The sequence below is a fragment of the Cicer arietinum genome, chromosome 2 (assembly GCF_000331145.2).
Source record: "Cicer arietinum cultivar CDC Frontier isolate Library 1 chromosome 2, Cicar.CDCFrontier_v2.0, whole genome shotgun sequence".
Taxonomy (NCBI): Eukaryota; Viridiplantae; Streptophyta; class Magnoliopsida; order Fabales; family Fabaceae; genus Cicer; species Cicer arietinum.
The window spans coordinates 37985304-38004046 of NC_021161.2; the positions used below are offsets into that span (position 1 = coordinate 37985304).

The following is an 18743-nucleotide window of genomic DNA, read 5'->3' on the forward strand; positions in this document are numbered from 1 at the left end:
TATCCAAAGGCATTTCCTGATTTAATTCTCTGTTTTATTTTAATTACTTTTAAAAAAAAAAAAAAATATACCCTCTCTTTGAAAAACGGGGTGTTACAAAGTGTGTCTAAAAGCAAATTGGAAGTGGAATAATAAGGAAGATGGAAGAGAGATGATGAAAGAGTACATTTTAGATGTGTCACATGAGATTTTTGTTGAGGTGACAATATTTGAATGAAATGACACAAAATTAGATGATGCGTCACAATAGTATTTGAGACTCTATTTTAATATATTATCACTAGTGCATTTTAACCTTATTACACCGTCGATATAAGATTGATTGTTATACCTCCAATGTAATAAGCAAGACGATGACAAATTTGTTATTATGATAAACTTTGTTAGATATGTTCTAATTGAACTGATCTAACATACACATTAAAAAAATACGATAACAAATTTATTATTATAATAAACTTTATTAGATCGGTTCTAATTGAACTGTTCTAACATACACATTAAAAAAATTACAAAAAAAAATAATAACAAATTTATTATTATTACAAATTTTAGTAGATTTGTTATATTAAACCGTTCTAACAAATACTTAAAAAAAAATTAGAAATCAGCAGCAAATGCAAATCCATCTTTTGTCTTTCTTCCCTGTCTTTCATACGCGAATACAAACCCAATCACGAATTAATTAGTTTACTTTGCATCAATTCTGTTAACAATGAAAAGAGGAAGAAAGAGGAAGAAGAGAAACAACCACTCTAGGGTTTCATAACATATAATGAACCAAACTGAAGTTAATAGAGTTACAATGAGTATATATATAAAAGAATATAATTGTCTAAAATACCGTTACTACTAATATATAATAATATTATCTAACATCTCCCCTCAAACTCACGATGCATTAACATGGAGCATCGAGAGTTTGTCAACTAAAACACGGAAACGTTTAATGGAATGCATCTTTGTAAACAAATCAACAATCTGTAAAGAAGAACAAACAAACGGTAGAGTAATAATTCCATGCTGAAGATGATGACGAGTAAAATGACAATCAATCTCAATGTGTTTGGTGCGTTCATGAAAGACCGAGTTGTGAGCAATTTGAATAGCACTCTTGTTATCGCAATGCATCGGAGTTGGCTCAGAAAGAGAGATACCCATATCAGAAAAAAGCCAACGCAACCAAATTATTTCAGCAGTAGTGGATGCCATAGCACGATACTCAACTTCTGTAGAGGAGCGAGAGACAATGTCTTGTTTATTACTCTTCCAAGAAATAATAGAGTCTCCAAGAAAGATACAGAATCCTGTGGTGGATTTACGATTTGTGGTGTCACCAGCCCAATCAGCATCAGAATAAGCTCGTAACTCTAATGAGGATGACGATGGAAATAGAAGACTTTGAAATTGAGTTCCTCGAAGATAGCGAAGAATCCGAATAACTGCTGCCCAATGTACTGTAGTGGGAGAGACAACAAACTGACTAACAACATGAACAACATAAGCAATGCCAGGTCTGGTAATCGTAAGATACACTAAGCTGTCAACCAAAATACGATACAAAGTGGAATCTAGTAAAGGAACACCATCCGAGGGAGCATATTTCACATTCAACTCAAGAGGAGTATTTGCTGCTCTAGTATCAGAAAGACGAGCCTGATCTAGAATGTTGGCAATGTACTTGGATTGAGAAAGATGGTAGCCTCTAGGAGAGTAGGCAACTTCAATCCCCAAGAAATAGCGAAGAGTTCCCAAGTCCTTCATCTCAAACTATTTGGCTAACTGTAATTTCAACTCATTGATTCCACTAACATTATCACCTATAATAATCATATAGAGAAAGTATAATGAGACCATAAGTGGTGGACCTTATAAACAATGCAGAATCATGTTCAGTAGAGCGAAAACCAAGAGAAGTGATCACAGTAGAGAATTTCTCAAACCAAGCTCGAGGAGCCTGTTTAAGACCATATAGAGCCTTTTTTAACTTACATACTTCCCCTTGATTATGAGAAACTCCCTGCAGATGGACCATATAGACTTCTTCATGAAGCTCACCATTTAAAAAAGCATTTTTGACATCCATTTGAGAAATATGCCATTGACGAATAGATGCAACTGCAATAAGAGTACGAATAGTGGTCATCTTGGCTACAGGAGCAAAAGTTTCTTTATAATCCATACCATATTGTTGAGAGAAACCCTTAGCAACAAGACGTGCTTTGTAGCGTTCAACTGACCCATCAGACTTAGTTTTGATCTTGTATACCCAACGAGACCCAATAGCACGTTTTCCAGGAGGAAGAGATACTAATTCCCAAGTATTGGTTTTGTGCAATGCAGAAAGTTCTTCTGCCATAGCATGCTGCCAAAGAGGATCAAGAACAACCTTTTTATAGGAAGAGGGCTCAGACAAACTATAAATAGAGGTTAAGAAAGAAACAAACGAAGTTGAGTAAGTGTAATAGATAAAATCAGGTAACTGAGTAGACTTACGTTGACGAGAGGGGTAACGAGGAGGATCAACAATCGCAGGAGGTGGTGGAACAACCGGGGGGGCAAGAGGGTTGTCATCATGTGGAGTATTAGTATTTGTCCCGCAATTCTCAACATTACAATCACCATAAGCATAATCATTAGGACCAAACAGATCAATATGGGTTAGTTCAGAACTCTTAGTAATCTGAGAATTAGAGGAAATAGAGTAAAAAGGGATGTGCTCAAGAAAAACAACATTACGAGATACATAAAGTTTTCCTACACGAGAATCATAACAACGATAACATTTTTGACATCCCCATAACCAAGAAAAACACACATGGCTGAACGAGAAGACAACTTACTGCGCTCTACGTGAGGGCGAAGAACAAAACAAGTAGAACCAAAAACTTTCAAAGAATAGTAATCAGGGGTAGAAGCATATAATTTTTCAAAGGGAGACAAACCTGATATGATAGAGGATGGAATTCTATTAATAGCATGAACAGCAGTAAGAACTGCTTCTCCCCAAAACTCACTAGGAACTGAAGCGGACAACAAAAGGGAACGAGCAGTCTCTATAATGTGACGATGTTTCCTTTCAGCAACTCCATTTTGTTGAGGAGTATCAGTACAAGATGTTTGGTGGCGAGTGCCATCATAAGCAAGTAATTCAGAAAATTTATTAGAGGTATATTCACCACCTAAATCACAACGAAAACACTTTATAACAGAATTATGTTGAGTTTTGACCATTGCACGAAATATATGATAAATGTCAAAAAATTCAGACCGATTTTTCATAAGATAAACCCAACAATAACGAGTGTAATCATCAATAAACGAAACATAATATCTAGATCCACCTTTGGTGAGCACCGGTGATGGACCCCAAACATCAGAGTGAACTAAATCAAAAGGCGCATATGAAACGGAAACACTTTTACTAAACGGTAAAGCTGGAAATTTAGCAAGTTTACAACCACAACAATCTGAGATATCACAGGGTTTTAACTTTCCTAAGGCTCCAGTAGAAGCCAAATATTTTAATCTAGAAGCAGAAACATGTCCAAGGCGAGAATGCCATAAATAAAAACTAGAAGATAATGAATTCAAGCGAAAACTAGATAATAAGTCAGCAGTAGTTGTGGAGGCTACAGTATCTGGGAGTCGCAGGTCATCCAAAACATAAAGTCCCCCTTGTCTATGACCTGTCCCAATTAGCCTCCCGGAATGTGGATCCTGCACACAACAAGAAGTGGAAGAAAACATAACCGAATAACCGAGATCACATATTTGACTAACAAAAGCAAGACTCAAAGTAAGATAATATTATTATATATTAGTAGTAAGGGTATTTTAGACAATTCTATTCTTTTATATATTTACTCATTGTAAGATTAGGAATATAATAAACATCAGAAAGAGACATGTTAGGTGCGGAGACAGAACCAACGCCTGCTAGTGGCATAGGAGTGCCATCATCAGTCATAACCGACACAGACGAGACAAGTTTCACAGACACAAAAGATTTATCATCGTATGTCATATGATGAGATGCTCCCGAATCAAGAATCCATATGGAAGGAGATATATCTGACATAACAGAGGAGTTCAAACCTTTAGAAGAGGTGGAAGACATGGCATGTGATTGAGTGACAAGAAGTTTTTTTTGAAGTTGTTCTGCACTATCAAGTATTTGGGAAGTAATCTCAGATGAGTATACAAAACAAGAACTAGAGCCAATGGTAGAAGGAGCAGAAGCAACAACATTGGACGACGACCCCCTAAAATTCTTCTTATGTGTTCTCCCCAATTTTGGACAATGTGCTTGAAGAGAGTCATCCTTAGCATCAGCCATAACAAATAATGATAGGAAAATACGACAAATACAATCACTCAGACAAAATAAATTAGGGATAATCTGGTGCTGTGCGAGCCCGATTTCTCCCTCTCCAGACGTCGTTTTGCCGATCCGGACATTGAAGACAAAGACCTAAATATTGCGAACATGTTGTCCAATAATCAACTCGATCCAACGGTTAACAAATGCGCAATCGATGTTTTTCTGAGATTGATTTAACAAAATCGGGAATAAGGTTACTCTTCTCTTTTCTCTTTTGGTGGTTGTCTTTTCTATCAAAATAGTCTCTCTCTTCTCTAAGGTAAATCCCAAAATCAACCAAAGCTCTTTGATACCATGTTAACAATGAAAAAAGGAAGAAAAAAAAATAAAAAAGTCTGTAAGTTAACTAAAAAAATGAGAAATCACGCGCGAATGCAAACCCATTTTTTATCCTTCGTCATTCGTCCTTCGGAGCGAATGCAAACCCAAACACGAATTAATTAGCTAACGAATTCATTCTTCATCATTCATCATTCATCCATACTGTTTTCGCAATATATATATTTACCATCGTATCCATTCTTCATCGTTCATTCGGTCACGAACTCAGTCTTCATCATTCATCCTTCATCCAGTCACTAACCAAACATTCAGGAACCCATGTCTTACCCCTTCAACGCTTTAACATTTTCATCCTTCAACCTTTAACCTTCATCCTTCATCCTTAAGTGAAAATGCGAATACAAACTTCAGCTTTCAGCGGGAATCGGACGAACTTTAGCTTTCAACCTTCATCATCGGCGACGAGTTGGTCCGGCGCAACATTTTTCTACTTCAGCACTGATGATGAGTGCTTTTTATTTTCCTCTTCCATCTATCAAGGAGCGTTTCGATCGAGAAGTGTCAATTTCTTTCACCATTGAAAAGTGTTTCTTGCTTTCTCCTGTAATTTTCTAATAATTCTTGTTTCTTAATTAGGAATCTAAAATTATTTCATTCTAAATTATTCTTATTATTAATCTTTAATTGAATTTTATTTTAGTAATATTTAAAAAAAAATCAATGTAACATTTAACAAGAAGATTAGATTTTGTTGTGAGATGTGATTGAAGGATAGTATTAAATCGTTTTCTGCAGTAATAGTTAATTAAACTCTTATACGTACCCAAATCGATGAAGAAATTTCAGAAGTGGTGATGCCTAAAAATCGATGAAAGTGATGGAGAAATTTGAATAGTAGTAGTTACCCAAATTACCCAAATCAATTTATGCACCTTCATCTCTTATACGTACCCTTCTCTTTTACTTCATCTATACTTACAGTCTAACATTTTTCTTCACCTGAAAGCTATTGACAATAATTATAAAAGTGGCTTTTATTTTAAAATAAATTAGAGAACTGACTTAATTAATTTACAAACCATTGAAATTGAAAATCAACAATTAAAATATGCATCAATATTTTGTGGTTAGAAAGAAAAAGAAGTAATGCAAATAAAGAAAAAAGAAAAAAGCTTAACTTAATGAACTTCACATGCAATTCACACTTCATAGCTGCTAATTAAAGAAATGCCTTAGCATAGTGACAATTGAGAGAATCTTACCATTGAGGGACATGCATATACTTGACTTACATGTTTATCTCTTATTTTCCTCTATTAATACCACCTTTCCTGCCATCAAGTGTAAGACATCGGTAAGTATAACTCTTGCTCTCTCTATATATATCTCTTCTTTATGTTTGTTACTATTCATTAATTAAAAATCACTAGTTATTTATTTCGATTATCTTTTAATATTAACTTTGCTTAATTTTTTCCACTTAATTTAGCTACCAATAATTTCTATGCTATTTGACTTTCATTTATTCCCCTTAATTTAACTTGCAACAAAATTACACTTTTTAATTAGCTTGATCGTCATCAATAATTGGTTCCGCATTGTTATGGTACTAATCTAACTATCACATGTTACTATTGAGCTAATATTGAGTGAATAATTATCTTGAGATATATAAAATAGGTTTATTTTCATTTGTTAATTTTGATCCTTTCGCTTGGATATGCATAGTTTCACATATCAAGTGATGGTAAGTCTCTATTTTATCTAATCATAATTTTAATTATAAGATTATATTTACTCATAAAATTTTACTTTTATTTTTTACATTTTCTCTTACATAATTATGTCATTTATATATGTTTCCAATGTACCCGTTTTATTCCTATTTTTTATTTCTCTATTATTTTTGTTTAATTTTCCTTTTTCTTCTTTCACTCTGTCTCTCGTCTCTCATACATTCATTATCATATGTTTGTTTTGGATTTGATATAAATAATTTTGAAAAAATAGACCGTTAAAACATAGAGGTAGAAAATTAGTAATGATATTTTAAAATTGAGTTTTAAGGAATAATTTATATTTGAATGGTAATGTAAATTACTTATAAAAAACTGTCTCTAGACATATTAATTTTCTAAATCTAAATGAAAGCATCCCCATGATCTGTTTTGTGGTGGAGTGTATGTGATTTATAATTGTTGGAACCAGTTGTTAACTTTCAAATAATACACAATTTGGCTAATACTGTCTGCCTTTTCATGAAAATTCTTTTGCTTTCTTCCTTGATTAATGGTGTATTCAAACAAATAATTACATATAATTTAATATACAAATTTATGCAAAGGAATATGCAGACATATATTATTAACACTTTAATTGTATATATGGTAATTAATATGTATGTTAATAACATGCAATATTAACTAACTTGCTTTTGTGTCATTGATTACTAGTTTGAAAAGGGCGTTTCATGGTGTTTTGCTTCTCCTCCTTACTTTGACTTCACTTGTGCTGAAATGTTACTCAACTTCTTCAAATTACCCGAAGGCAAATACACTTATATTTTTCTTATTAAATTATCTTGGTATTGTCTACACCGACCATAACAAGAATGATGAAATTTCTTTGCTATTCATGTATCAAAAGATGCTACTAAAAGTTGCAGAGAGGTTATATTTCATCAATTTTTTCATCAAATACTTATTTTAGTACTTTTCGTATAAAGAAACTACAAAGTAATGGTAAACTATTTAAATATTCAGCAATTCAACAACAAAGTCTATACTTCATCATTACAAACGCAGTTTCAACGACTTTGTGGCAAAACTAAAAAATAAAGAAGCCGACATAATGGCCGGTATATGTAGACAATAGTTTTTTCTATTGAAAAATTATCTATTCTTTCTACATGTATAATTGTATATTTGCTGACCATAAAAATTGGTAACGTAGGACTTGATGGGGTGGTGTCTATCTTTCTAGAGGAGAAGCATAAATTCTTTACCATAAAATCTTGGGATTTTATAGGCTTTCCTCAACGTGTAGAGATAGAACACTCTGAATCTGATATCGTCATTGGAGTGATTGATTCTGGAATCTGGCCAGAATCTCCTAGTTTCGATGATAAAGGATTTAGTCCACCACCAAGCAAATAGAAAGGATATTGCCAAAGTTTTAATTTTACCTGCGACAAAGTAATATGTTATACTTTAACTCATGTTAAAATTTTCAATTTACTAAGAGAAAAAAAGTACTATTATACTAACAATGGTTGATGTATGTTGTTGTAGGAAATTAATCGGAGCAAGGTATTATTTGATTGAAGAAGCCTTGATTGATACAGACTTGGTATTGTCTTTAAGAGACTCGACGAGTCATGGGACTCATGTGACATCAATAGCAGCCGACAACCCAGTTAGCCATGCAAACATGTTAGGCTTAGGCCAAGGAACATCAAGAGGTGGGGATTCCTCCGCAAGAAATGCCGTCTATAAGGCATGTTGGTCATCTAAATGTGGCTCTACAAACATTCTTGTCGCTTTCGATGATGCAATTGCAGACGTGGTTGACATAATATCCGCCTCAATTGTCGTAATAAAAGACCGTCAACATGACCATTTTAGAGATGTACTATCCATTGGAGCATTTCATGCAATGCAGAATGGAGTGCTAACGGTACTTGCGGCAACAAACAAAGGTCCAAACCATGCATCCTTGCAGAATGTTTCACTTTGGTCAATTGTTGTGGCTGTTGGGACTATAAACAGAAAATTTGTCACACGAGTCAAATTAGGAAACAACATCACTTATAAGGTAAATACATAATTTTATCTTCTCTAACTTCAAAATATAAAGTTACACAGTAGCCTCATTTCTTGAATGCAAGCTAAACTAATTTGGTTTGTAAGTTGATAATATGAAATTTTAGATGCTTAATTATAAATTATCTTTTTATACATGATAATTACATAAGTAATAATTTGTATATTTTGGTTTAATGATAGAGTATCTCACTGAATACATTTGACCTTTTGGGAAAAATGTATCCTATGATCTACGCTGGAGATGTCCCAAATAAGGAAGCAGGGTTCAAGAGACGGCAATCCAGGTATATAGCCGTGATCGTGATATTATTGAAGTTAACAAATGATGTAAACCCTTGACAATATGAACAAACATTAAAGGGAAAAATATATGTAAGGAGTCTCTATAAAATTATTATCATTCAACTTTTGTTACATAAAAATTTAAATTAAGTATAATATATATATATATATATATATATATATATATTAAAATTAGAAGCAGTACTTTTCTAACAACATATTAGACCCAATCATAATACAATCATGTGTGCTCTGTAAAGAGCATTACCAAATAGAGGAAAATCTAAAATGTATATAATTTACTAATGGAAGTATTCCAAAATTTAAAATGTATATAATTTGCTAATGTGAAGGTAACATAGGTGGTCCAGAGGCCTTTAGAGCTGGTGCTATTGGTGTTTTGACACAACGTCACACTTTTACTGATAGTGCCCTTCCTTTTGCCTTGCCTGGATGTTACCTTCAATCAATGAATGTCGCCAGAATACATAAATATATACACTTTTCAAGGTATCAAGTGAAAATTTCATATACATAACAATAATTTAGAAACCTACATTTATCTAAAGTTTATTTTATTAATCAATTTGCAGTGCTCCAACCGCAACTATATATATTTAAGACTGAAGAGTTAGAAGATACTTTGGCACCCATGGTTGCTTCTTTTTCATCAAGAGGTCCAAACAATATTACTTTTGATATCCTCAAGGTTTCATTTCTATTTCTATTAATAAATTAATTAAACACATGTTTCTCATATTAAAATAAAAATTGTTAATTTTTTGTTGTGTTAATTTTGTAGCCTGATTTAGTTATAAAATTATTCATTAATTAAAAATCACTAGTTATTTTTTAACCTTGTTATATTGTTGAAATAAAAAAAACATTTTTGACTTCAATTAATTGGTTCTGCATTGTTATGGTATACTTTTGGTCTGTTATTGTTATGTATCTAAATATCACAAGTTATTATTAAATTATCTAGCTAATATTGACTAAATCTTGTTCATGATTTTTTTTTTTTTGAAGAGGTAAAATAAACCTTTATTAATTATATAATTCAACAGCACAAGATGTGCAGAGGACACGAATTATAATAATACAGTTCCAAGTTAAGAGAGCTTGTACAAACAAATCAAAACAAAATATACAGACTCAATCATACTCCTTTTACTTTTCTTTATTTTCATAGGTTTATTTTCATCTGTTAATTTTGAACCATTGGCTTCGATATATGCATTGCTTAACATGTCAGTGACATTAAGTCTTGAATATATCTGATCACAATTTTAGTTATAAAATTATTTAATCTTACATAATCCCCTCATTTATTTTTCCAATTTACCTGTTATATTTTCTATTTTCTATCTCTTTATTTTTGCTTAATTTTTCTTTTCTTTTTTTACTCTCTCTCTCATCTCCCACATTTTATCATTTGTTTACTTTAGATTTGAGATAAATAATTTTGAAAGAATAAGCAATACAAAAACAAAGGTTAAAAATTAGTAATAATATTTTAAAATGGAGCTCAGAGAAATAATATGGTAATGTAAAATTACTTAAGACATATAAATTGAAATAGAAAGAATTTTAAATTACTTACAAGTGATATATATATATAAATTGATAGATATAAATAAATAAGATTTTTGAATGGTAATATAAAACTATTTGTAAAATATTCAGAATTACTAACTAGTGATATATATTGATAGATGTAAATAAGGAAGAGTTTTGACTTATTATTTAGAGTTATCTACTACTGTTAAAAAATTATCTATATGTTAAAATAGGTGCGCATTGCATATTAATTTACTTATCACAATATGATAGTGTAATTAAGATTTATTTTATTTGATATGAATATAGTTTACTTAGTATGCTCTTATCTAATATAAACATTGTTTTGATTCATGTTTTGCAGTTAAACAAATGAGTCCATAAATAATTCTATTGTCGAATTCGCTTATGAAGCAGGTCAAATTGACCCTATTAAGGCTGTAAAACCTGGTTTAATATACGATGTCACTGAAATTGATTATTCACTTCATTGGAAGAAAAGCAGACTTGTGTTCTCACTTTAGATGGAGCAACGAAGGAATCTATTGGATCAGGTTCTTTGATTTGGGATGATGGTAGACATCAATTGAAGAGCCCCATTATTATATTTGATGAACAAGCAGAAAAGGTATGGATGTCAAAATATACTGTATAAATTACATATATATTGTAATAATTAATTTACTATTTTATATTATTTTTAAATAAATTATATATATTTGTCAAAAAAATTGCACGCTTGTTAAAAAAAATTATGAAATATGTCTTCATGATATTGTTCTTTGATCTTCATATTGCTTTTTCTCATCTGTAAAATAATTTAAGTTTTAGCAAAGCAGATATAAATGTATATTCTAGTTAGTATACTTAATTGAAATAGAGGCACTTAAATAAATAGTGCTACTTACTTATAATATTCAAATAGTGCCACTTATAAACTAAAATGCAAATTCATTTAAAGAAAAAGCAGTGAGTGCACTCAATGTCAACGATGGAAACACAACATCAAAAAGACCTTAGGAACTTTGTAGATGTTTACTATATTACAAAGAAGCATACAAAATTTAAACCACAATTTCTTATTCTTTTATTATAGCAAAAGATAAGAAAAACACAGAGAGAGAGAGAGAGAGAGAGAGAGAGCAACACATCCATGCTCTCGAAAACACACTGTATCTATCAACGGTATCATGGATAGACAGTTTAGTGATTTAATCGATTTTCAATCACCAAGTAAAATTTGATTGAATATCTCATCAAGTTAAATCAAAAATCAATATTAGAATCAAATTGACTCGGATATATCTAATTAAATTAGATCAGAAAAATTAGAATACATTAATACGAGTCTCAATATGATTTGGATTTATCAAGATAGATTAGAAGTTGATATGACTCGGATTTATAATTAAGCACAAACTTTCGATTTTAAAACATCGTTTTCAACATAATTAAAAAAACAAAATAACCTATATGATTCACAACGGTGTTATAAAATTACATATTTTTTAGTTTTAAATGCATTTTTTTGTAAATTACATTTAAAGTGGTGTTTGTTTGTTGGCCTTAATCATCTTCAAATTCTTCTTTAATGTAACTCTTGAAATGACAATATATAGTTTTTCATGCGAAAACACAAATTGTAAAAAATAAACTCCTATATATTTTAAAGATTGCACTTGACTAGAATGAAAGAATCAAAGAATCTCCAATATATATTTTAAAGATTGCACTTGACTAGAATGAAAGAACCAAAGAGTCTCCAAGATGTCAACTTCATAACAGGATTAATATTATTGATATTCCAACATAAAGTTTCAACATAAGACCCAAATATCAATTGCTTTGAAATTGTTCCAAAAGCAAATCAAATTCAAAAATTGTCAAAAACAATGTGCAAGGGGGACTTGAATTTCTGCAATCACTTAGTGCACACAGTCATACATTTAGTGAGTGTATGACTCTTTGATCGAGATCAGATTTTTTAGATATCTAATTTGGTAATTTTTCATTTAAAAAATTAAAATTTATTTAAGATCGAGACTCATAATAATTAATATTGAATATAAATAAAATTAGTATAATATTATAAGGTCTCCTGCATAGACCTCAAAAATGCAGGCATTGATCAATCTGATCCTGTTTATGTTCTTTCTTTTGATGTTTATAATCGCCCCCTCTTGGATTTCACGTCTTCTTTGCCAAAGGATGAACAAATAAAAAGTTAATCACAATCAAATTATATCTATCATTTTATCCATAGTTATGCATAAAGTCAAACTAACGTTACAATTGGTGGGGCATAGTTATCCGGAGCGCTGTGTATTACTCAGGCTTGTCACAAGTTTGCTAAGAAAATATGTTTAGGATATTGTACAATGCAGATTTCGAAATAAATAACTAGTGATTTTTAATTAATGAATAGTAATAAATATAAAGAAGAGATATATATAGAGAGAGTAAAAGTTATACTTATCGATGCCTTACATTTGATGGCATGAAAGGTGGTATTTATAGAGGAAAAGAAGAGATGAACATGTGAGTCAAGTATATGCATGTCCTCAATGGTAAGATTCTCTCAATTGTCACCATATTAAGACATTTCTTTAATTAGCAGCTATGAAGTGTGAATTGCATTTGAAGTTCATTAATTCAAGTTTTTCTTTTTTCTTTATTTGCATTACTTCTTTTTCTTTCTAACCACAAAATATTGATGCATGTTTTAAATGCGGATTTTCAATTTCAATGGTTTGTAAGTTAATTAAGTCAGTTTTAAAACAAAAGTCACTTCTTTAATTATTGTCAATAGCTTTAGAGGTGAAGAAAAATGTTAGATTGTAAGTATAGATGAAGAAAAGAGTAGGGTATGTATAAGAGATGAATGTGCATAAATTGCTTATAATGTCCTTCCAATGGTAAATATTCTCTACATTGTTAACATGTGAAGGCATTTCTCTAATTAGTGTGAAGTGTGAATATTAGCTTTAGATGTTTTTACTATATCTATTTTACTCTAGCTTGTACTTCTTTTTCTTTCTAATAAGGTTTAATTGATTTATATTTTATTTGATCGAAGAATGTGCTTTGCAAGTCTTGCACTATAATATTGCAATACATTTTTTCAAGTGTATGCATAATGCATGCATATTCAACTTGCATTTTTAGCAAGATGAATAGGAAAATATGAACTTAGTGGTCCACTATGTACAAAGTGAAACTAATTAATAAGTGACTTTATTAATTCATATTTTATTTTTTCTATATCAACTTTACTTCTTTTCTATCAACTTTAAAATATTACCACTAATTTTTTTTGTTTACTATTTAGTGTGACATTTTCTATAATTATGGTATATATAAATCATGTTTCTTTTTTTCTCTTGCTATTCACTAATACACACACAACTACAAAAAGTATCGTGTAAGTAACTTTCATTCTTAGTTAACATGTTTAGCATTTGAAGGGATTACATTATTATTAATATTATTGGTGATGACTCTCATATCTTAGACTTTGATTGTGTATAGTATCCAACAACCGATTATATAAAGTGATCACGTCATTATTTATATTTAATTAATTTTAAGATAATTTAAAGCTTAGGTTGATTTTAGTTTCAAAGTAGTTGTAAGTACCTAACTAAACTCAAATAGCTAAGAATTTATTATTATTATTATTATTATTATTATTGTTATTACTATTATTATTATTATTATTATTAATATTATTATTATTATTATTATTATATTTATCAAAATATTGTGAAATTTTTTTATGGTAGTTAGTATTTGGACCTCCTCTATATAATTTTTTTTTTTTGAATGGGCAACCTCCTCTATATATTTTATAGAACTTATTTGTATATATAATTGTTAAAATGTGATGATATACATGAAGCTTACTAGGTATGAAAATGTGGACTTCATAACTTGAACCATAAGTGTAAATTTAATGGATTACAAAATTTCTTTGTTTCAATGTTATAAATCTATTTAACTCATTTTTTTTTTTAGATTAGTGATTCACCAAACCAATAACTACAAGAAAAGTAAAGAGAAGAGATAGAAAAGAGAAGGTTAGAAAAGGAATAGAATTCTCGAATACTATAATCTATTTGTCCAAAATATAAATTGAAGTTTTTTCACATTTCCATACTTTCTTCCAATAATTAATCTTAGTCGTTCTGAGAATCTTTTCTACATTTGAAGAAAAGATTCTAAAATATTTCTCTAAAATATTTATTACAATAGTCATTGTAAGAATCTTTTCTATATAAGTATTATGTATGTTTTATCTCTTTTTTATTGGCAAGTGTGTAGTATTGTACTCATACTGCCAACTATGAAATAATAAATAAACAAAGATTTAAGGTAAAGCTTTTCAGTAGAGTTTGATAAAAAGGCATACAATAATATTTTCTACAGCTCTCTCTCCAATGATTTCAAAGCAAGCAAAGGGCATATCACTTTATTCCCTAAAAATTATACAATGACTTCATGATCTTAACATTGACAACAATTTTGTCAAAACTAACGATGAAAAAAATCAGCACATAAGAAAGGTTTTTATGGACATTTGCAGAGTGATAACTACAAATGTTTTGAATAAGTCAATTTAGTATCAATTCAATAAGACTAGTAATATTAATATATTTATTTATCTTTAAAAAATAAACACTCTTATTAGTATTTCTCTTTAATAGGGTTATCCATTAAAATATATATCTCATGTTGGCCATCACTAATAACTTATATAAGACTTTTCTACTTTATAATCAGTTATTATGTTTCCAATATTATCAAACCAGCTTGTCAATATCTAATTATATTCAAAGTCTTTTTATATTTCTTCTCTTTTTATCTAAATGAGACTCTGACTCACGCATTGTGTGGATTGAAATGATTTTTTTTTTGTATTTTGTAATGTTGTAATAATTTTTATAGTTGAAACACTTGTTCTTTTACCAATATACTGAAATTCTATTGAATTTAAATTAAAGTAAACAAAATCAAAACATAACTTAAAAGCAAACATAATTTTCTAGTTAAGTTAAAAAACATGATATGTAGGTTAAGAAAAAATATAAATTATCAAACAGTAAAATTATAGCAATAACATTTTAGGAACAATCACTTTATAGTATTTGTAGACTTTACTTTGTTTGAGTCATTGTTTATATGTATATATATATACACTATTTTCAATGCATAAGTTAACATTAGAAATTAATTTCAGTATGTTTTTCATCTTCTAATTTGTTGCTTTTAGTTAATTTGTTTGTTCCAATTTTTTTTAATTTATTTTGTTGTTTTTATTTATTTAATTTTAAACTTGGATTTTATTTTTATATTTTTGTGGTTATATAATATAGTGTTGTTATATTTTTATTTATTAAAATATAAATAAGAAACTGTAATTTATTTACTATGTAAGAAAGTTTAAGAATGACGAAAATTAATTTTAATTATTTATGCAATGAGTTGTTCATAATATATTGAATTAAAGACAGGAATAAGAAATGAAGCTTGATATTTCTTAAAAAGTAATTGTCTAAAAGCATCCGATTATAGCTAATTATGCTTATTGTCTCAGCAAAGATGAGATATGGTACAATTTACTACATTAGAAAATGAAACCATATTGAGATAAATTTCAAAGTTAGTTCATATAGCAACACGAGATAAATTTAATACCTAGTTCTTGAGGAGAGAGTGAAGACAAGGAAGAGGTATGATATTCAATATATATGATGAACATTGGCTACAATACAATGTGAGAATATGAAAACTAAAGATTTTAATAGCAAGTGAGAGTTACTAAAATACTTAATTCAATTAGTGATGATGGAATTTAAAGAAATTGGTAGTACCATGAAAATATTTAATAGATAATGTAATTGTCAAAATAATGAGAAGTTGAAGGACGGGTTAAGTTGTATGTATAAGTGGAATTAAAGAAAATAATGAAGAAAATAAAAATATTATAGACAAATGATTATTGAATCTGACCAATCCGTGACACAACTTTTATAGACTCCTCTCTTTCTACATTCTTTATTGCTTTCAATCTTATATCATATATAAAAATTAATATAAAGAATAAATGACGTAGAAAAGGAATATCAAATGCATGTATAAGAATTGAAACAAAAATTTGAAGTATTAATTACTTAACTAAAATCAATATAAAATAAAAGAAGAGAACATGTGATTAAGATTTGTACCAATAAAAATATGTGATTGAGACATATTGTAGATGGAACTTCAAAGATCTCGTTCTATATTGAAATAGATTATATTGTAAATCAACATTCATTTTTTTTATGAACTATAAAATGTTGTTTTGAACTTTAATACTATAGATAATTGAAAAACCATTTTTGGTTAGGAATATAACATGTGGGCTATCGAACTTTGATGGGATATCATGTATACATTATCAATTAAATTGAGATTGATGAGAATTTATAAAATAATAATTGTGAATAAATGTTTGAGCATTATTAATTTGTCAGTTGTTTTCACAAATCTCAAATTCTCATTATTTTCCAAAGAATAGTCCCCGTGTGCAAACAAACAAGTTGCTGTTCAGCAATTCTCATGATTCACACTTCTCTGTATATCTTTTTTATTTTTTCCTTCTTTTGATTTACTTCTCTTTTCTTCCTATTTCTTCTATCTTCCCTCTTTCGTTACATCCTAAGAGGTGTCATTCCATTTTCCACATAAAAATAGTATAACATCTACTTTTCATATTGTAGGATTTATTTGTTAAAAAGTTGTTGTACAATAAAGTATCTTTGAGATTATTTCAATTCAAAACTAGTGTTTCTTGTTCCCTCTTTTTCATCATTTTTCACCTCGCTCGAAGTATTGTTTTCCTCGAATTCTTTCTCCTCTCCCGAGATTTCTTCAAGTGATCGACCTTGTGTTTCAGGCACCAAGAAAGTGCAAAAGAATCCAAGCAAGTTGACGACCAAAAGCGCCATAATAGCCTTCTTGATCCCCTTTGTTTTATCATGAGCACTGTCTATATAGCTTTGCACCACAAAAGCACCAAGAATAGCTCCTGATTTTCCAGCCGCAGCTGATATCCCGTGACATGTCAAACGGAACCTCGCAGGAAAGAGCTCGGCCAGAACTATAGATGTAGTGCTATTAGGTCCAAAGTTAGCAAAAAATAGTGTAAGTCCAAAAAGTATAGCAAACATGATAAGGTTTCCTTTACAATAATCATATTTCGCATCTTTTCCGCATTCAGATTCTCCCCAGAATGATCTATACTTGCATTCAAGAAACCACATACAAGCAAACATTACAAGAAATCCAACAAGTTGAATTCTGAACCGTCCAATCTTGTCAATGAGGAAAACCGTGCACCAGTATCCAGGTATCATGGTGAGCAAGGCAACCACAAACATCGCTCTCGAGAGTTGAAAAACCTCTTCAATAGCATTCATTTTAGAAGCCTTGTAAACAAGTCCACTAGCTGATGGATAAATATCCTTGATGGATAATGCGTACTAGTATAGTACTAAGCACCGACAATCTTACCATTCACATAATTCAGAAACATCACATTGACATCTTCATTTAATGAGTTTTGACCAAAAAGCAAAATCTGGTTCATGACCAAGTAAGGTGGGAAAGACCAAAAATCAACACTAATGAAATGACTTACAGTATATCTATTCAAATTTGGAGAATGGAGCCTAACTTTTGCTTTTTCTTTTTTTTTTTAGTTGTATTACCTTATGCAGATAAAATTTCTTCTACTTAGATAGAATAGAACATTACCTTATGCAGATAAAATTTTACATCCCCGACGTTTATAACTATGTCAGATGTCAGCTCAGTTGCCACATACCTGGACAAGTATACACACCACTTCACGTTAATTTTGAATGAAATGAACAAATCCAAAGAGAATAAAACATCAAGAGAACTATATTGAACCTATTGCAGTTATACAAGCAACATTACATTTTTGACATGTACATATTAACTACATTTGCTGAAATTACACATTTGTTCAGCTGAAATAGCAACCACCAAATATCAAATATTATTGGTCAGAAATATGATGAATGTGCAGGACATAAAACCAAATATGGCTATGGCCAGTCTCTGACATTTGATTCAGGGCTTAAGAACCAACTAGTGTGATTTTGGAGCCACAAAAATCCATGAAAGAAATTGAGGATACAAATATACATAAGGGAAGAGTTAACATTTTTAACCTTTTCAAAGTAAAATTTCCCACATAGTAAACAGGAAAGCATCCATCATTGTACTAACTAAGCTTTTTTTATCTTTAAGCAAAAAAATTTAACAAATTTTAATAGAGCTGACCTTTTAACATTTGCAGTCAATCAAAATTAGATGCATTATGAATGTTTTTCAGAAAAGGT

General features: G+C 30.1%; 1 protein-coding gene and 1 pseudogene across 1 annotated transcript in view; one reads left to right on the forward strand and one right to left on the reverse strand.

The window, feature by feature from the left end:
• The first annotated feature begins 5058 nt into the window (after window positions 1–5058).
• On the forward strand, window positions 5059–12560 carry LOC101494160 (cucumisin-like; annotated as a pseudogene).
• A 4578-nt stretch (window positions 12561–17138) lies between these two features.
• LOC101494468 (low affinity inorganic phosphate transporter 8-like) overlaps window positions 17139–18743 on the reverse strand; it is an 8580-nt gene continuing 6975 nt past the window's right edge. The window contains exons 3-5 of the mRNA XM_073365450.1: window positions 18316–18368; window positions 18130–18199; window positions 17139–17855 (exon numbers count right to left, since the gene is read on the reverse strand). Of these exons, the coding sequence (XP_073221551.1) occupies window positions 17139–17855; window positions 18130–18199; window positions 18316–18368 (840 nt within the window). The remainder of the gene's footprint in view (window positions 17856–18129; window positions 18200–18315; window positions 18369–18743) is intronic.